This window comes from Ixodes scapularis, unplaced genomic scaffold (genome assembly GCF_016920785.2).
Source record: "Ixodes scapularis isolate PalLabHiFi unplaced genomic scaffold, ASM1692078v2 PGA_scaffold11__112_contigs__length_91849675, whole genome shotgun sequence".
Classification (NCBI taxonomy): Eukaryota; Metazoa; Arthropoda; class Arachnida; order Ixodida; family Ixodidae; genus Ixodes; species Ixodes scapularis.
This window is the reverse complement of record NW_024609837.1, coordinates 46,253,145-46,274,075: the sequence shown is the minus strand read 5'-3', so window position 1 is coordinate 46,274,075 and position 20,931 is coordinate 46,253,145. Positions and strand designations below refer to the sequence as shown.

Below are 20,931 nucleotides of genomic sequence, written 5' to 3'. Positions count from 1 at the left end.
TCCGCACACCTGCAAGTTCAGACTCGTCCCAGCGTCCACTCGCACACTGGCTTCCGCCCCGTCACGTCACCTCCCTCTCGTATGTGTCCTTCGCTACTCTCCTCCTCTCGACTCGGAGTGCTTCCCTTTCCACTGCTTCGTCCACATGCGGACACCGTCAGCTTTTTCCTCCTCGTGTGGGTACTAATGCTAACCCTTTAACATGAAGCTGACCTTACTAAACGCAAGAGGGTTACGCCCCTACGCCCTCATTTCTCTTGCATTCTAAAGCCGTTGTCGTCGGACTGCTATTACATCGCACTACAAAAGACAGCCTGCAGACACTGTCCGCGGCGTATTTCTTCCATGAATGGCGGACCTGTCAAATTGGTCACACAAAATCCGCCTGCTACCATTCTCGATCCGCAAAAATCCGCCTGCGACCACCACAGTATTTACTAACAAACCCGGTTTGCTCACACCAGGTGTGGGCACTGCGCATGCGCAGAAACCAAACTCTGCAGGAGTGAAGTGTTTGCGCATTCGCAGTGCCGACAGCAGTGCCATCGCAGTGGCACGTGACGTCACTGAGTTCAGTTGGTCTATAAAAAGCACATAATTTGAACACGCCAGAGGCGCGCGTGCACGTACACATGCTTCTGTCATCGTGTCGGCAGAGAACAACGTGTATCTTCCATAATCGCTGAGCAGTGCGAGTGCAGCCTAAAGGTTTTTGGATGTAAATATTTGGATAAAAGCAAAAAAAGTCTTCCACCATTCGTTTGAAGTAAAAACAACGCAACTCGACAAGGACGAAGAACAAGAACAGACGGGACTGTGCGCCGACTATCAAATGATCGTTTATTTCGCTTTCACTCACTGTATAAATATATCAAGTTAGGCGACGCTAAAACAAATAAAAGTACGAAAAAGAAAGGAAAAAACAACTCGCGAGCAATCCCGGCATTTTTGAACCAGATAGAGAGAAAGTGTGTTACGGGAGGTCTGCTTATTTTAACACGACTGAGTCAAATACTGCAATTCTATATCTCAGAGGGTGAGGGATGGCCCGCTGACACATCTTTGTTTCTTTCTTTTATGTCTCGACGGATCCCCTTATTTCTCTGCTCAACTAGCTTATCTCTACAAGTTTTTTTTTTTTTTTTTGTTTTTTTTTTTTTATTTATTGCCCGGTTTTTTGGTTAAAGTCGGGGTCCTGCATCCGTAGTCGCGAGAGTGAATTCCAAAATGCCCAAGTATTTGTTTATTGATGCTATACTGATGCACTCTAAATCTATTGTTTATGCAACGTCCGGTCTGTCCGATATGGACAATGTGGCATAAAAAGAAAAGTGAAACACATAACGCATTCCAGAGGAAAAGGCTGGCGGTGCTTCCTCGTGCAATTTTCTTTAGTTCCTTCCTTTTTGATTACGTTGAATGGCCGGTCTACATAAACCAGACAACCTTTCTGGCGCGGAAAAGACGACTTCTACGCTTATCCTTTTTCCTATTGTCTTTAAATTGTGGGACACCTTATGTAGGAATTGTAGAATAGATATTTTTTGCTACGAATCCTCTGACTTCTTTTACCTCAGGATGTTAAATAACCAACTAACCCAAACGAACCTTTTTACATATTTTAGTTGATCAGAACGACACTTTCCTGTCAATGACACCAAGTACAAACCTTGATAATGTTGCGTTGTTTTTCTTTTAATGAATATCAAAACCTCAAGCAAAGATGTCCTGATAGCCTCACCTTTTTCTTTCTGTCTTTTTTTTCTTTTTTTTTGGGGGGGGGGGGGGGAGGGGAAGGGTGTTTAAATATTTTAGCTCTCAGCAACAAAACAAATGTGTGCTGCTAAGATTTTTGAAACTTTTAGCTGCAAATAAATATAGTTTATTAAGAACTACCCTTCATAGCAGGAAAAGCATGCCTCTTTTTTTATCTATAACAAGACTCATAAAAAAGTAAAAAATACATCATTTTAAAAACTGAAAAAAAAACTTTTCTCTTACCGCTGATCTTATCGCGCTGCATAAGTAACCAAAAACAATTTGTCCTAATACCTTTGTTGTGAAAGTTTAATAAACAAGAAAACCTCAATGGGAAAAGGCAAGACAATGGAATCCAAAACCCCTGCCTAATCAGGAGAGAAATGAGTTACAGGGAGGGGGGGGGTACGTCAAACATCCACACGACTATAAAGCTCGACTTCCCATTGTCTCTGTGCTCAAATAGGCGTGTTACTCACGTGTGTAAGCTTTTCCGTGAAAGGTATTTACCCGGAAGCCGACAATTTGCCAAGCCCGCTCGGATATTCCCTTATAAGTCGTTTAATGAAACGTCGGACGCCATTGTAAGGCTGCAGTCACTCCGTTCACACACCGTACAAAAGAATAGCGGAGTTTCTCCGCGAGAATGATGACAGAAAAATCTGCCGACACTCGTCACACATTCTCGGAACATCTTTGCTTCCTACACATTGTCGCAAACACCCAAAAAATACAGACGATAAGTGTAGAACTAAAAAACAAATGTCCGAGGTGCCCTAAGCACTACTTATGAGTTGTGAATGCGACAGCATGCAAGCCGCTCTTACGCTCCCTTTTTCGTCTGCTGCGTACTTTTCGTCGCCGGTCGGCGCGTGTGCTCCCCTGGGCACGCTGACCTTGGACGCTCCGTGTTAACGGCGCGCTGATGGACACGCAGCGCCACGGGGTGAGCGGCCGTGGAAACTGACGGACGCAGCGGTCAATGCGAGCCCCGTCGACGCGCGCCAGCCGATGGAAACATTGAAATCGGGAAACCTACACTCTAAAAAATGTTTCTGCATCTACTTTCACGCACCATCAAAACTCGGAGAGCCAATCACCGCAACTTACGGAGGCAGCTCAGCGAATGACAATGCTGAAACATACGTTTAGACCGAAAAACGCAATCTCAGTTGTGACATTAAGCACTGCAAAACGTCACGCTTGCATTGCTTAATGTCACAACTCAGACTGCGTTTTTTGGTCTAAACATATGCTTCGGCATTGTCATTCGCTGAGCTGCCTCCGTAAGTTGCGGTCATTGGCTCTCCGGGTGTTGTGCGGGAAAGCAGACTCACGGGCTTTTTTTAGACTGTAGGTGCTGTTTTCGGGCTTCAAACTGATAAAGTCAGCTCGCTCCACGAGACCCCAGTTAATGCTCTCGCATTAAAATAAACGTTTAATGAAGTAAACCTGTGCCTACGAAACGTAAATACGAAAGTACCGCGCTCCTCAAAACGGCGACGCGGAAGTGCGACTTTTCAGAAGCAGCACATTATTGCCGCTGCTATTTTATAGACGCGGTATAGGTTCAGGTATATTTTGAACCAGAATAGACGATTACAGGCAAAAATGGTCTGGAGCTTTAAAGGAGACCAAAGATTCTGAGGAAAAGAAAAAAACCTGAGCGACCGGGATTTGAAGCCTGTTCATCCACGTGGATGTCGCTTGCGCTCCCAATTATGCCGCTCACGCGGCAATGTATATACAGGGTGCTTTTGTTTAAGTTTACTGGTGTGTTTAAAAAAAGGCGTGAAAGCTAAACTTATGCCGTTTGTGCACGTGAGTTATACATCCATGGGGACATAGTATAAGGGGCGAATCGAAACGATCAGTCGGCTAATTATTTAAAATTCGTGAAGTAACTTTTGAATCAGTGAAAATAGACATGTGGTTACAATTAAAAACGTACGGAGCGTTATCGAAAACCACTAAATCAACTCTTTTTAGACGACTTGAAGCTCGTGCGAAATTCGGGGGCGCACCAAAGTTACCACTCGTGTAGCAGGTGCAAGGCTAGCAGGTTGCGGAACTCGGATGATTAGGTTATCATCTGCGTTCCGCCCCTGCTAGCTTTGCGCCTGCTGCACCAGTGGTAACTTTGGTGCGCGCCTGATGTTCCCACAAGCTTCAAGTCGTCCTAAAAAGAGTTAAGTGGATTTTGATGACGCTCCGAGCGTTTCTTGTTGGAACCTTATATCGATTTTCACTAAACTTTTATTAACAAATTAATCAATTTGACGACTTAGCGCTAAGATTAGTCACCCACATAATGTCCCCCTGGACGTTTAACTCGCCTGCGCAAACCGAATAAGTGTAACCTTCAGGGCTTTCTTTGGACAAATCTGTAAATTAAAAAAAAAAAAAACACTCTGTATATTTAAATCCGAACTTCTTGGCGAACAGATTTTGTACGACCAGTGTGACAAGACCCTCGTACAAGAAAGAAACACACCTCACATACTGTCTAAAGACTGTCTGGAGACTGTCTAAAGACAGTCTCCAGAGAGCAGATGACCGCAGCTTGAAGCTTCCTGGAGACTCTTCCGGGGTTTCCCCCTTCCCATCAGTTTCATTTCATCTTCATAATATTATATTTTTAATCTAAGGTTTTCGAAACCGCACTCTATAACCTACAAGCCATTGAGTGTATTAAGCGGAAAACCGTCCTTTTCTCAAGCTCACCAATCACGCGCCGAGCCCAAGACGGGAGCAAATAGCGCAGGAGAAAGTCTGTTTCCTTCTGGAGGAGGAGAGACCCGAAAGACTCGTCATCTAGGGCATGACATATATTCCGAGACAAGTTGGTTTTGTTTCGCTTTCTTGCTCGGTCAAAGTCAGAAATCAAGGCCGACACGTGACTCCGCTTCCACTAACGAGCTCACACGAGGCTACGATAGCATCGTCGTCGTCGTAGGGGCGAACAGCGATATGCGAAACTCAAAACAGGTTCTCGCACACATGACGTCATGATCTGCCTCGAGAGGAAGGGCGGGAGAGGGAGAAACCAACGGAGTGTCGCCCATTCGACTCGAAGCGAAAGTCTTGCGTTTCAGTCGCACACACCGACCGGTATCCCAGTGAGGGACCTTGGCTTGCTCGTACGGTAAGCTGCGCTCATTTCGCTTCAACTTAATGCGCTAAGTCATGCTCGTCTATTGTTTGGTTCATCTTTGACTGTTCTTATACGTGTGCCAAAAGTTAAAAACTTGGTCCCTATTCGAGCTATAATATGCTGTTGTCTTTATTTTACAGATTCAGTTGTTTATTGAGTTTTCCTCTGCCGCTAGGAAGTTTATTGCTTTCGACCTGCACTTTCTCTAGTGTGAGGATTGCAAACTGTGTGTTCGTTGCTGATAAGTGTTAATCGTCTTGCGCACCCTTCATGATACTGCAGAGTTTTAGATCATTAGCGCCTTTCGTGTTTTTCACAGTGTATTTAGGTCGCCTTCATTCTTACCTGCGCATTATTACACGGGATCCACCCTTTAGCCTTTTGAAGTAAGCTGGGAACTTTCCACGGCTATATTGTTTAACTGTTGTACGGATGCATGCTTGGCGTTTATTTTGAATTTGTAAGCCCACACTGATCGTCATCATTTAAACTGTAATCGTTCGGTCATCTTTATTTCCGTACTCATGCGGATGACAGCAAACTCTACATAGGCGGACCAAACGCTTAAGAATAGCTTTCTACTGACTGTACGAACATGCGTGTGACCAAGATGCAATGAGAATTTCTTTGCTCGCGAATACTGTCTTCGCTAACACCGTGGCACGTTACTTTTTGACCGCGACACAATGCCTGAAAAAAACATAAATGATAAGCTCAATACTTCTTTCCCGAAAATAAAAGATGCCTGATGTTTGTGTTCTTATTTTTATGTATGTGGGCCACGATTACCACCTGTGTGGCAAAGCGATAGGCACGGGAATAAAAAAAAAAAAAAAAACGCCAGTTGCTTGTGGCATCACTATTTTTTTTTAAACAAAACATGCGGGATTTGAATGTATGGGAGCACGCAATGCCTCAATATTTGTTTTGAATATATCTTGCCAGGAAAGTAGGAACATGGATAACGCGAGAAAAAAAAAAAAGATATTGCAGCTTTCTATTTTTTATTCTGTTCTGAATAACCATGCAAAAAATGACGGTGCAATAGAACCTTACAATCTGTAGACAAATGACGGTGAAAAAAGCACAACATCGCTGCGACGCACGTTTCTTCCGCACCGCACGATTTTCAGCGGGTGGGGCAAAACGAAGTGGATGGGAAATGGATCGCCTGTTAACAAGCATCTTGAGACCTTTCTTCCCGGTTGATTTTATTGTAGTAGATATTTGGAATTGCCATGTCTGAACTTCCTTGGTGCTATGCACTGCGTCTGAGAATTAGCAGCGCTTGTGAAACTACTTTTTTAACAATTTTGGTTGCTTTACAATTAGCACTAATGAGGAAACACCTTTTTTTAAGATCTCAAGTTAACTTTCAGTTTACTTGCTGCTCAACACAGCCATCGTCTTTAAAAATCGTGCTCCTAAGCAGCTCTATTAAGTTTTGTTGTATAATTAATAACTTTAAAAAATTAACCTTGCGGAAGCCTTAGAGTGGAAGCCGTCCTTTTCCTAAGCAAACTCTTTTAGCCAAAAGTCAGTCGAGAAGTCGGCATAAATCTTGGCGTTTCTTTTTCAATATCTTATTAGCTTCGGGTGTGCATTCATGCCGTCCTTTCTTTTTTTTTTTATTATGAAGACATTCGCTTCCCTCCCGTTACATTTAAGCGGAACATAATAAAATATTTAAACATGGGCATGTTTTTTATTGTGTGTATCCAGCCAAACCTTGGTGAATATTAGTATATTAGGAATTTCATATGTAGCGGCGGTGTGCCCGTACATATTGAATTGAAGATCAATGCTAATCATTCACACGCGCACAGTACCTTCGCGAATCACCGTAACATACGAAATGGCAGCGTTTGTCTTAGCGAACATCAAAATGTCTCAATTTAATTTTTTTTTCCTTCAGTTAAACAATGGAAGTACGTGATGAGAACGGTAGCATGACACACGCCGGCGAGAGGGATCATTATGCAAGCAAGGTTCCTTATGTAACAATGGAGTCCTTCTATTTCCTGTTCTAATTGTTACGCCGTGTTGCCATCTAAAGAAGAAACAAAGCTGCGTTGTTCCAAAGATAGGGCACTAAGGCCTACAAACGAGCAACAACGTATAGCTCGTTTGAAGGAAGGGTGACTTCAGTGGCCAGAGACGTTCCATAAAACCACAAAAACAAGCAATATATGTTGAATGTTTCTTACAAATTATCGCGAAATCTGCCATATGGCGATATAGTTAAGAGTAATTTGGCAACGAATGTGGCCTCCTCGTTGTTTCAGGGGCTCTATGCTAAGTGATCGTAAATCTGTTTAACCTAAAGCTCTGAGTTGTGCGAGAGCTATAAAAACGACTCTTTAAATTGGTCTAGTTATAAACAACCTGACAAGAGCATAGCTAAGAAAAATGAGTCGAAAGGTTGGAAGATTGAGGGTAAATTACATAACTCCTTGACTGATTATAATACGAATACCTTGGGATTCGAGTTATAATCGAAATTTTACTATTATGATTACCGATACAATTAACATTCACCAGAGAGCGGCCACATTAACCAATGTCAATGTCAATGTCGAGCATTTTATCTTAACGTCTATGTAGGCGCAGTTAAACCCGACCGATGGTCATATCAACCAGAACGGTTTCTCGTGACTAAAAAGAGAAAGCACACTTAAAGGTACGGACGGCAGGGCCTGGCGAATACCGTGCATCTCACTATTACGCCACAGCCAATGAGGCTTCAACAATAGCCGCTAAAAACGCATAAGAGCCAATTACGAAGCAATAGGCGTGGCCACACCAATCCACGCCTTTCGTTTACTGAACCCTCGGTGGCTAAAAACTCAAACACTATCGTCTTTTTGTTCAAGGTCATTTCAATGACACCCGGACGATGAGAAAAAATTGGCCAGGAAAGTATGCATAACACAAAGTTTGTGCTGAAGCAAAAGTTCAGTTAAAATCAAGAAACAGCGTGTTACGGTTTCAATAACATCCGGTTAGGCCCAGCGTGTTTACAGTTCAAATATGCCAGGGCGAGCGCCTGTGCGTAGAGGACTATGTTCGCACGTTTTCGCGATAGCACTTCTGAATTCAAGGTTTCCTAGAGGCGTTCGAGGAAAGAAATGTGTCAGACATTGCGGGACGCGACGGCAACACTCTGTGTTCGTTTATACTGAGTAAATGTTATTGTAAAACGTTATATATATACATCTTTTTTTATATATATATTTTTACCTCAATGCCTGCAGTTGGCAAAGTGCCGCGACTTAGGAACCTGATCGCCATACGAGAAGCAGCCCCTCTTGTCGGCATTTTACTAAAAAATAAGCAGAGTATTTTTTGAAGATGCGATAAATGTTTCGTCTTGACATTATCCAGCGGCGTAGCTTATGAATGAAATGACTGATTTCCTGCAAAATGGAGAGATGTTGAAACGTTGCCTCTTCTTATTTTTTGTTTTCCTTCGCGTTTTCCATTTCACAACCTCAGACAGAGGTTTATCATCATGCGCAAGATTGACTCATGTAAACGAGAACGAAAATTAAAATATTATATCAAAGAGGGGGAGGTGCGGAAATTACAAGTTATTCAATTAATAATTCTCGCCGATTGTTCAGTTTCTGCAAAGGCCACAAGTTGAAATAACTCAATTGAGATAACTTTTTTATTTTCATGGAAAACTATGTTTATAATCTTTTCTCCTACCTATAGAACAACTTATAAAATGAATCGTGTAATTTTTATGGAGGCTCTGTAACTTGAACATTACCCATGACAAATGCATTTTATGTCCTTAAAAGAAACACGCGCTAATATTAGTAGCATTTCTGCTGCCTAAGTGACGAAATTCTACAACTTAGCTGAAAGAGTCAGCGCCTTAAATTGTGCAACACTGCAATTACTTCCGCTTTTGTTTTTATGGCGGGGGGGAGGGGGGACATTGTATTTTCTTTATATAGTCAGTGTCAGCAAAAGAAACAAGGGGTATAGTGAGTCACGAACTTCTTATTACCGCTCCGCAGCCCATGATAATTATCTGATTATCACTACAAAAATCTAATCCCGAAGCAATCAGCCACGACCCGATTTGTTTTTAGCTGTCAGTTACTGCAGTTCAAACCTAAAAGTACTTCTGGGACTTGGCCCGAATGTGCCGATAATCGAAAAGACAAACCTTTTTGAGAATCGTGGCAGACACTGCCAGATTCAAGTAATCTTTCACATACTACGCTATTGAGCCTCTCAATATTATACATTCTTTTTGGCATCGCATAACAGCTATATGTGTCTAAGCGCCGCACTATATTTGATGAGAGTAATACTTAAACAAGAGCGAACTTAATAAAAAAGGGCTTAACGTGCGCGCGTCTTCGGTTATATCCTTTCATGTGTTTGTGACGAGTTTTACGCCACAATATAACTTTCTGCGCACATTTTGGTATCCTGTATTGGCCAGGTTGGGCTCAAATTTAAAAGAAAAATATGTATCACTTTTTTTTCGTTCAAGTTGTTTTTTGTACACTTGAACGACACAGAACTGCACTCTAAAGAAAGGTCTGTGAGTTCTTCCTGCTGAACATGAGAGAGTGAATCACGGCAAACAGTTGAAGCGTCCCAGCGAACAACGATGCTCAGTTGACGTTTAGACCACTAACGTTCGTCATTATCCCTACGCATATCGCGTTTTTCGAATTTAATCGTATTATCAGCTGTGCCTTTGCTGAAATTCCTTTCATCGTTTTCCGCCATAGGTTGCTTTGGTGTTCTGCGGCAAAACAAACTCGCAGATATATATACAGGATGTTTTTTTTTTTTTTTTAGCTCCTCCAAATTTTCAGAAAAAAGGAAACGTGAGATAGAGTCGTTTAAGCTCTGGGGAAGTGTTAATGGCCATGGAGGATCCTTGAGAAAAGGTGAAATTAGGCAATTAGTCAGCTAATTAACTAAAATGTTTTAACTAACTTCTTAATTTTTTACTTCAGGGAACATAATGTATTTAAGGAATTGCAGCTCGACATCAATATAATCTAGCCCTGCCATCAAGGTTTGGTTAAAAATTTTGTAGTAGGTGTTACGAGGTCAAGAAATGTCTCTTTGGTACACGGCGTCAAACCGAAACTAAACAAGAAAGAGCGCCGGTAAAGTAATCGCTCCGCCCTTCCAGCCCCCATGGATCGTCGTTATCGCAGCCAGCTTCGCCTAAGCAAGTGGAGCCGGCCACGATAACAAAAAATCGCATGCCCGAAAGGGCGGAGCGAAAACTTTACCGGCGCTCTTCCTCGCTTAGTTTCGGTTTGGCGCCGTGTACCAAAGTGGAATTTCTGGACCCAATAGCACCTACTACAATTTTTTTAATCAAACTTTGATGACAGGCCTAGATCATACTGAGGTCGAGCTTCAATTATCTAAATACATTATGTACTCTCAAGTGAAAAATTTAAAAGTTAGTTAAAACATTTTAGTTAGTTAGCAAACTAATTACCTAATTTCACCTTTTTTCTAATGGTCGCCATGGCCATTAACACTTCCCCAGGGCTTAAATTACTCTATCTCACGTTTCCCTTTTTTGAAAATTTGGTGCAGCTAAAAAAAAAACACCCTGTATACATAGACGTACATTTAACGCACAAAGTTGAGGCCGAAATTTGCGGAGCGCGTTGAATGAACCTTTGCAACGATGACCCCGCTCCCTTGTCGCAATAGTCCAAATATAGCAGTCCGTCAAGTTAGTCTTTAGTAAAAAAAAAAGAAAAACTGGTGAGGATTAACTATGATTAATCATGCCTCGGACTGTCGTAAGAAAAGGGAACCCGAAACAGTTGAACAGACGGTTTGTCCTTTTTTTTCTCTTATTTTAAATGTTTGATGTTTCCCCTTTCTTGCTACAAACTCAGGTATCATTTATCATGGTTTAGTCTTTAGCTTTGTGTTTGATACTTCTAGCCGCCTTGGTATTTTGGGGTGAAGTAATAAAACGGGTCCAGTATTTAAGAGTTATTCCACCCGCTTTGCTGTTTAAAGACACTGCTCCCTGCATTTTTTATGGATGTATTAAGGTTCATGATTTACACCAGTAGCTTAAATTTCGTAAAACACTAGATTGTAGCCGAAACTTTGCGGAGCGCGTTGATCGCACTTCGGGGACAAAAAAGCTGCGTCATCGTCACAAGGGTTTAAGCTTACCCTCCATAAACTTTGGTTCCCACTTTGTGGTTGACGAGTCCAGGACCCCACGTGTTTCAACGTATGACGGCAAGACGCTAAACGCTAAACAATTCACATATGTACAGGTCACGGCATATAGTATTATTCAGGCGTTCATTAGTTATTCAACATCAACTTCTTAATGGGTAATACGGTTTCAATCAAAAGCTTATTAGGCATCATCAAAAAAAAAATCTCTAGAATAGTTAATTTTACGAGAACTTAGAGCCCGTGGTGCAAAATTGAGTGCCAGAGGGTTCCCCGTGGTTCTGCAACATCTTCTGTTGGTTCTTGGCTATTGTAGTTATGCTGAAAACTGTCACCTCGCCTGAGTGCTTATTCTCTTGTAAACTCCCACTTCCTTGCGTAGGCACAGCTCACAATCTACAAGCAGAATGCTGAGAATCGTTGGTCTGGTTTTCGCGGTCATCGCAGTCGGTAAGTGGGGAATGCATTTGTTGATCAAGAAATAAGAAGAAACATAAATAACCACTTTTATAACACACACTCTTGTAAGGGAAAGCATAGTTTTGAACGTGCGTCATCCTTGCTGCACTTTAATATAATATTAAAATAAAATAATTTTAATCTAGCTAAAACATATTAATGATCAATCCCACTAACAATGAAAGTAAAAATGGCACTGGATTGTTGAAAGTATCATCAGCTAGTCGGCAAACAGCTCGAGGTAATCTCTTAATCTATTTTTAGATTACAGAATGTCATTTAGATTTTTATGATGGTTTCGTCGCTGGAATTATATAAAAAAAAGTGCCACTCGGCGTTCAATGTTTATCTGCTCGCACGGCTTGAATAGTGTCTCGGTTTCTATATAAATTCTTTGTAGTCGTAAAATAAATTTCAATGTTTTTCTGTTAGTAAATCATTATATATAATACAAAACCTAAAGAAAATATTTTCAGCATTTATTTTATAGTTACAACAACACCATCACGACTGAGTTTAAATTTCAGTCGCAATTTCCTGCCGCAATTTTATATATATATATATATATATACTAAGCGATGAATAAATAAGTCACGCCGCCCCGTAACACAACAAGACTAAACGCAATAAAGTCACTGATTCGTGACGATAGCGTGTCCGCCCTAAATACGTCACTTACTGTACGTAGCAGTGGAGAACAGACACGGTGCGTGACAATTTAGTGCTTTTTTTAGTCCCTCGCTTGAAGCATGGCAGGAACGTCACATCCTTTACCTTGCAAAATTACTAGCAGACGTTTCAGTTGTGGTGATGATTAGCGGTTAAGTGGGGCCTATAAAAGTTAATTTAAACTTAATCCTACCGGAGGAAATTGTTTATTTTTCACTAGCCTCTTTGCGAAAGTGTTCGCCACCTGGTAGCCGCCTCCCAAATTACCTTAGTCCACCATTGCTTAAGCACGCAATCTGACCATCTATTGCAGACTAGTGCTGCGTCAGCATTTTGCGTGAACTCAGATTCAATCACGCCCTTCATGCCCAAGAAGTGGCGACCGCATTGTTGCATGGTGGACTTTTGAAAATGGCCTATTTGATGTCTTATTTATTCCAAATACATTCTTAGCACTGTTAAAAGACTAGCATTTTGCTTTAATTTTTTTTTATATTTTTGCTGCAACTAGAAATTGTCTGTTAAAACGTTTACTTCATCGCTTTAGGACCTCCCTTTCTCCCTCGCCCAGCTAAAGCATATCTCATTTATACTTTCAAGTTGTTAGTTAGTTGTACGCAGATACGGATATTGACTACGACCTTATTTGAGGTAACCGCAGAAGTTAAACGAAAATACATTGCAAGTGCAGCAAAGTTGAAAAAAAAAAACAAAAAAAAACGCAATAGACAAGAAAGATGAAAAAGAAATTCATCTGAAAAAAAATATTTTGGGATTCACTTTTTTTTCAAGACGACTAATGCGCATGTCCACGCCTTCCTCACACTGCGGCCAAATCTCGCACTACACTTTGCCTCCGATATGGGTGCTGCGCTACCTTTCCTGCCCCTTCCGTGACTCATTTCAGTTGTGGAGACTGCAGGAAAGGTAGCGCAGCTACAGTTCCCAGCACCCGGCGCAGAGCGGTAGTGCGAGCTTTTCGCCGCTGCGTGTCGTTTTAATGCGGAAAATGTCTATTGCGCTTAATCTTCTGATAACATAAAACGTTGTAGAGCCGCATTTTCTACGGCAGCCTCAGGATGTTGTTGGGGTGCTCGTAACAACACAAGACGTATTCTATGAAGAAAATTTAAAATGCACAAGCTGAAGTCCCGCTACTTTCGCTGTCCGGTGGAATATACGTGGGTCTCTGACTCCCACAGAGACGGCCAAGGCTCAGCGCTATGAGGACGTGCGAGACTTCCTGGGGCTCCTTGAAAATGACGGCACTAAAGGTTGGTTAGAACCTGGCTTTGCCGATGGAACCAGCTTGCTTGCTTCTCGTCATCGTTGGCCATTTTTAGCGGTGCTATTGCTATCGTCGGGTACCACTTAAGAATGTTCCGCATAAACACCAGATATTACTTATACGACTGCATAAATTCGCCCCGAAAACAAACTAGAAAAGGCGGTAGCCATGATGAGTTAAGTGGCTTCAGCATGATGCGCGCTTCGGTACGGGGCTACTTTCGCATCGCGGAACAACACAGGTTGACGCTAATGAGGGTGGAGAAAGAGCTTCTGGCGCATTCTTAATTTTGCACTTGACTACGTAATATTGCAGTACTGCATAGAACATAAAACAATCGAGGAAGCTCGTCGAACGACGGTGTCGCCATTCAGTAAAACATTGTTTGCCCTTTGACAATCAAGGTAACATGAGCTTGGAAGACAAACATTAACAGGGTGCTTCCTATCCACGGGCAGTCTAAAAAATATAGGTGAATCTACTTCCCTTCAAAGCACTCGAAGAGACGGTCCTTTGATCATAGCTTTGTGCCACTGCAGTGGCGTGTGTTTAATCTCTCTTTTCTATGGTTCGCATTTCGGCCGAGACGAGGGGTCGGTTTTAGCTGCAGAATTAGAAAGGCGATAGCTCCCTGCTCCCGTCCGCCACGCCCTTTTCGGTAGTTTGCGTCCGCTGAAGTTGCAAATATGCTTCCGTCTGCCCGAGGGTGCACGACGAGACTGTAACGTAAAAATAGAAAAATATGGGACAGGACACAGAGCATGCCGTTTCTACCATGCACGTAATGCTCAGCTTCATATCGTACACACAAAGATAATAAAGAAAACAGCTGTGAAAGAACACAAGGGCAAGTGGAAGGCACACACAAACTCGGCGCTGTCATGGTGCACGATTTTTTTATTCATATTTTAAATATTGTCAGCCCTGTTTAAGGGCAAACCAGCCGCGGAAGATACAGGCAAGGATACTTACAACTGAAATGCCACGCTATGTAATAATCCTATAGGATAACCTGTCCCGTCCGACAAGGACGTACGAATAAAAGCCGTTTTGACACACTCACTTTCTTAACAAAATGCATAAAACATTATTTAATTCAGAAATAAACTGCGGAGAAACGGCGAAACATAGAAGCTTGTTCCACAAATATATTGCCTGTGGAAAAAAAACAATTAATACGTTTATGATGGCTTTAATCGCGGCGCTTTTTTGTTGCTTTTCTTGTTTTATGCTTGGAAAAATTTTGGGTTTTCTGGTGATTTTGTTAAGGACAAAAAAAAATCGTAATCGTTCTTCATAAAGTGAACCACACGCATATTTGTTTTGTTTTTATTTCCCAGCAAGTGGAGTGACCGTGACGGACTCAAACGTCTTCATAGACACTGTGCTGTCACAGCGTGTACCTGCCCTCATCAGAACGACACCATCTCTTTACCCGACTGCTCAAATTCCTTTTCACAACTTCAAGGTAACAAACCGCATATCGAGCCGAACGCATTTCATTCCATTTCTTTTGTTTTTCATTTGCCGCCAGGAAGCGCTGATTTTTGTAGCACATTTGGACGGGGGCTAGCCTCCTACTTCAGTTCCTTACGTTAATTCCGCTACGTGTCGTAACTTTCTCCAGAGTTACGAGGAATTGTGAAAATTAAACACAGTTTTTGGCCCGCATTAACAAATCACGCATCGAAGAAAACTGAGATGCCGTGAGAACATGACGATAGTTTGGTGATAAAATTCTAAAGTTTGAGCACTCGACGTTACCTGCATCAGTAGGAAAACAATATTTAAACGAAAATTCTCTATGAGCCGACTTTTACCTTAGCCTAAATTCATTAAACCAAAATTTGAAATTGAAGGTGTCGTCTATAATGTTTATTTCAGTGGAAAAAAAAAACTTGCCTGTAAAAAAGGCGGAATTATTTCCTTTCTTGAAAAGATTTTCACTGAAAGAAATGCTTCTTGCACCCACAATCTAAAATTTCGGGTTGATGAATATTAGGCTTCGGTGAACGTCGGCTCATAAAGAATTTTGGCTTCGATTTTGTTTATTTTGGTCCAGGTAACGTCATGTGCTTACACGTTCGCCTTTTATCACCACCGCTAGTGTCACATACTCAAAAAATTTCAGCCTTTTGCGATGTGTAGATTATTTGCGAAGCCCAAAAAGCCGGGTTTAATTTATTTTCTGGGTCCAATTCGGTAAAATTGATTCGAGCCCAGCCTTCTGCGCGCGATTGCTGATTTAATCTGCGTTTTCGGTGTAAACATATTGTGACGGCACATAAAAGTGTGACGGAACATAAGACATGGTGAACGCCCAATAGTCCTCCCGAATACAACGGTTTTACTATATCTGGGTGATTATGAAGAGTCTTAATTTAAAAAAAGAGAGTAACTGAAACCATCGCGAGCGTTTTGGAGTTACTGTCAGACGCCTAGGACCAAATTGGATGTTCATGGGCGTGCGTACATTGTGGCGTAGCGGGGTGGCTGGCTAACGGAGAGGCAGAGCAAAACTGGAGGACGCTTTACACTCCCAGAAAAGAAAGGGTGTATTCTTACACCTTTTGTCCCATGTAATACACCCCAGAACTCCAGTTGGACACACAGCCCACTGACGTCGATCTCATGGTACGAACTTTCTCGAGATGCTTGATAGCCGTGTGGTACAACTTATTAAAATAGGTCATGTACGTGCTATTGACTACAAAAAAAAAAATCGGGGTTTTCTCGGCTTTACTGCAAAACCTCGGTGTTTTTTTTTGTTCTGTTTAATAAGTTTATCGTACCGTTCTCAAGCCCCTCGTAATATTTGGGGCCGTCTGTTTGCGCATAGTGCGCTGTACGTCGAATTGAAGTTTAGGGGTGCATTATATGGGACAAAAAGGTGTAAGGTGATACCCTTTTTTTTTAGAGCGTACGCTTTCGCCACCCCTAGTCAAAATAGTGTTTGTATGAGAAATATATGGGTCGAAAGAACGGATATTATCAAATAAGATCACATATTAACATTTAAAATCCATACAAGAACATATAAGAAGTCATGAGAAACAGATAAGAAGTTTCTTATAAATTCTTATATAATATATTTTTCATACTTGCTCATATATGGTTCTTATTTGCTCTTATATGACCTTATTTTACCATACGTGTTTGTTGGACAAAAAATGTCTTATAGATATCAGATTTTTCATTAGGGACTCCCACGCATTTTGCATTGCAAACCAGGCCCATAAACCAGATGACCCAGATGGAGCAGAGATTCAGGCCAGTCATAGTCTTTTGTAGGCTAAGAATAGCAGTACAGGCTCCTCACACAAAGCCCTCCAGTATTACTGCTTTTGGGAAGCCGACCCTGGAGAGGAGGACACGCCTAATCATGTTGGGAAACAAGCTTTGTGGGGTAGGGTTTGTCCCGCTAGTCTATAACCTGCAACACACTTTAGGTGATCACTTCTTTCGCTAGCGCCATCTCCTAAGTATAGGCGTCCGGAGAAAACATCTGCTCGCTGCAGAACTATTGCATACGTGTCGCGTTCAGAACTACCAGACAGTGTAAGCCAGTCTCTCTCATTTTTTCATCCAGATTAAGAAGAACGGTCTTGGCATCCGCGACCTGAAGGTGAACTTAACCGAAGGTGCCGTGAGGGGGTTGGACACCCTGGTCCGCCGCGTCGGGGACTGCAACCGGCCCATCCAGGTGGCGGGCAACACGAGCATCACGTGTACCCTCGATCTGAGCGGACTCAACGTGACCTACACCGCACAGGTAAGGCCTCAAACAATTAAAAGAACACAGAAGTAAAATTTTAATTTACAATTGACATTGGTTGTTTGTTGTCGCATTTTCATTTCACTTAAAGTTATCCTTCAGTCAGTTGCTCAAGCCGTATTTTTACATAAAAAACACTCCCACTTGCTAAAACTTTTTGTTTTTTTTAGACTAAGTTGACAAACAGCAATATTCGCTGCTGAATAAAAAGAAATAACTTATTCGGCGAGCCAAGAATTCTTCGGCGATATCGCTTGCTCCCAAGCATGTTCCGCTCCACAAAGCCGGTGGCGTTTAAACAAAAATCTTTCCACGTATTTGTGTCTGTTTTAGAAAAATCTCCTAATACCCGTCCTTCAGGCGGCCCTTGAAGGCAAATGGCGGGGTGGTACTTGCTCTCCGAAATCGTCTCGTGCTTTCGAACAAGGTTTTTTTTGTACTTTTAAGAAGCTCGAAACGCGCATTTTATTACGTGGGTTGAGTTCTAACATAAAAAAATTGTTAAAAAAGGCAAGGAGGAGGGGAGGGTACGGAGGGGACGGTATGCCTCTCCTCCTCCCTTCTCATCTACTCCTCCCCTGCTCTTCACCTCCTCCCCCTTTCCTCGTCCTACTCCCTCTTCCTCCACTTCTCCTCCTTCCTCTTTCTCCTCCTCCTCTATCCTCCTCCCTCCTCATCCTCCCTCCTGCCTCCCGCGCGGTGCATTATGGGAAACGTCCCAAAATGCAACGCGCGCGTCACTGCGGTGCATTGCGGGACATTTCCCATAATGCACCGCGTGGCTACGCCGACGCGTAACGCCCATGCGTTACGCCGACGCGTAACGGTTAGGCCGACGGAGACGCCGACGTGTGACGGTTAGGCCGACGGCGACGCCGCTCAAGCCGGAAACGGGCGCCTAAGAGCTGCGCTCTAAAAAGTTATTAAAAACATACATTCGCCACTGCAGTGGAACAAGGCATTTGTGGAGTCTCTAATTGGATCAAATTATAATAAAACTAATCGTCTCTCGGCGCCTTTTATTTCCAGACCAAAGGCGACAACGTTCTCTCGACGCGCAAGACCATCTGGGTCCACGTGGCTGTCCGAAACACGACGGCTCGCTTTGAGGCGACCGCGAACCCCGGCAAGGACGGCAGCGTGCGGACGTTTCTCGTAGAACAAATCACGCTGAGCGCCAGCTACGACAGCAATCTGGACCTCAACATCGAGCGAAGCCGAGCATTCCGGAGCGAAGTCAGGAACTACACCAACGCGGAGCTTTACAAGATTCTTTACGGGAGCTACTTGACGGTTCTGAACCAAGCGGTCGCTGGCACCTTTTTCCCGCGTGCTTAGACCTTCAGTTCCCAGGTGCTAGACCGAACTTAGTTACCTTTCGCGTATAGCGCTTCGGGGGTTCGCTTCAGTTGGCAACACCATTTGCGTATGGGCTCATCGAACAAAAAAAAACAACACCGAACATATACGCTCATTGGACGAAAGCTCACATCGAACAAAGTCATCTGTCCAAGGCCCACCGCGGGAAGGATCAGCAGGTGAATGCTTTTCGGATTAAATTTTATCAAATAGGAGCTCATGAGACATCAGCTCACCGGATTTACAATAAAGGCTTCTCGGATGTAGCTCTCTTCTTACAACACAAAATCTGAGCGAGAAGAAGCTCACCGGTATCGGATATAAATTATCGAGTTATAAGCTCAGGAGACTCAGCAGCATTGAATATCAGATATAGTGCCCCCAGGTGCAAGCTTATCTCGCAAAAACTCACCAGATGTCTGATGAAGGTTTGTCAGATATGAGCGCACCGAACAAAGGCCCATTGCATATACTGTTTTCCGAATTATCGTCCGCAGACTATACATGTTTAAAAGGTTACATTTTACCCTGTGAGGACTATCTACAACTGTGGACTATATATGAGGACTTGTTTTTTCTATATCATTTACTGTGGCAAGACGTGAAGGATTTTTTTGAATAATAGACTATATTAGTGGTGATGCCCGTAATGGCCTTCAAGGTTTATTAAATGATGATGATGATGATTTATGTATGACACACGTTTCTTTGTTAGATAATACAACAGGCCTTATTCAAGGTGTGCTGTGTATGATATTTGCTGTGTATGATAAAATGTGCTCTGTATGATAAAACTATGCTGCGGACAATCATTTCAAAATATTTTTTTTCGACCCCAATTTGTTTTTTTGTTTTTTGCGGAATGTACACATGGTACGGACTATAATCCGAAAAATACGGTAATCTCACAGTTCAACAGCTGACCAATTAAAAGATCACCGCACGAAAAGGAACCAGTTTATTACCTACCACGATATAGGTTAACAACACTTTTTCGTTTACCTGGACAAACGCTTACAAGACAAGGAGAGAAACTGCCATCCTGAGAGGCGAAACTACAAAAGTATGATTGTTCCCCCCTCAATCATGGTACCCCGTTTGAAATCATATAAGTAAAATCGGAGCTATTGTTTAGGAGCATTAAAACCAACTGAATTTAACTCAGTCGCAGTGCGTGAAAACTACACAATAAGATTTATAACGTGAGAGCGTTTAGGAGCTCTTGTCACAAAAAAACAACACAAAAAAAACAGCGTCGGTGTCGGCGCCGGTGGGACGCGGTTTATCCCAACTGGCGGATAGGGTCACGACCTCGCAGCGGATTTTTAAACATCCCAACAACGGTCACGTGGAATGTGACGTTACGCATGAAATTACAGTGGTCAAAACATGACATGTAAAGCGAATTAAAGGTCGCCGTGGTCTCAAATGATTTGACTTTAAAAGTTATTTGCCCTAAATAAAAAATAAAAAAATTTAAACAACTATAGGCGGGATTCCAACCCACGAAGCTCCGGTTGTAAGCCAGACAAGCTACTGATAGGCCACTCAGACACGCTTGCACGACTTCTGCGTTCCACTATTAAAGGCAAAGCTTAGGCGTCCTCATCTATTTTTTTATGGCCATTTCGTGAGTTGTCACAATGGCAGATGTTTGACTGGCATATTTGTACGTTCAGCATAACACCGAGTGCGTAATGGATACGGATAGCCTGTTGAGATACGATGTGAGATGTGAGCATTCAAGTCCTCTTACCTTTCTGTAACATACCAACAAAATTTTTAAAAATCATTAAAAAACAACGACATGCACATTGTTTTTATTTTTCGTATTTTACTTTCTTGTTTTACCAAACGCAGTTTTTACAATTTCGTCGTAAATCGCCCTTTTGCTGTTTTGATTGCGACTGGCCGACAGGTATAGCCTCGCGTATTGAAACTTACAGAAAAGTCGGACGATGACAGTCTATTCAACAGCTCAGATCAAAAAGCTTCCTTAGGCTCGTGAAGAGCAGGCAACAAAAATGAAATAAAAATGTGTCATTCATCTTCAGCGAGAATATGTCAAGTCATGCTAGACTTTACGTGTGAGTATTTTGTTGCTAGGTGTGACGAAAGCTGCCGGTGTGTGTTTGTGTTCTCCAGCACAATTTTGTATATTTCTTCAATTTTTGTTCTGAGGAAGATAACCTTTTTCCTCTATACTTAGTACTTATATTAATACTACACTTTTTTATGTTATTTTATTCCTATCGGAACCGACTTTTGCTG

General features: G+C 42.3%; 1 protein-coding gene across 1 annotated transcript; it reads left to right on the top strand.

Annotated features, from left to right (window-relative positions):
• The first annotated feature begins 4,809 nt into the window (after nt 1-4,809).
• Nucleotides 4,810-19,346, top strand: LOC8027577. Its single transcript, XM_029981280.4, has 6 exons — nt 4,810-4,903; nt 11,493-11,560; nt 13,441-13,512; nt 14,867-14,994; nt 17,116-17,298; nt 18,331-19,346. Exons 2-6 carry the CDS (start codon nt 11,518-11,520, stop codon nt 18,637-18,639), a joined length of 735 nt encoding a protein of 244 aa, XP_029837140.2. The 5' UTR covers nt 4,810-4,903; nt 11,493-11,517; the 3' UTR covers nt 18,640-19,346.
• The last annotated feature ends 1,585 nt before the right edge of the window (nt 19,347-20,931 follow it).

Excerpts from the sequence above, each read along its gene's own strand:
- LOC8027577 (XM_029981280.4), top strand. The coding sequence starts at position 11,518 with ATGCTGAGAATCGTTGGTCTGGTTTTCGCGGTCATCGCAGTCG. Across the intron at positions 13,513-14,866 it reads TGAAAATGACGGCACTAAAG|CAAGTGGAGTGACCGTGACG; the intron begins GTTGGTTAGAAC and ends TTTATTTCCCAG. Across the intron at positions 17,299-18,330 it reads ACGTGACCTACACCGCACAG|ACCAAAGGCGACAACGTTCT; the intron begins GTAAGGCCTCAA and ends TTTTATTTCCAG.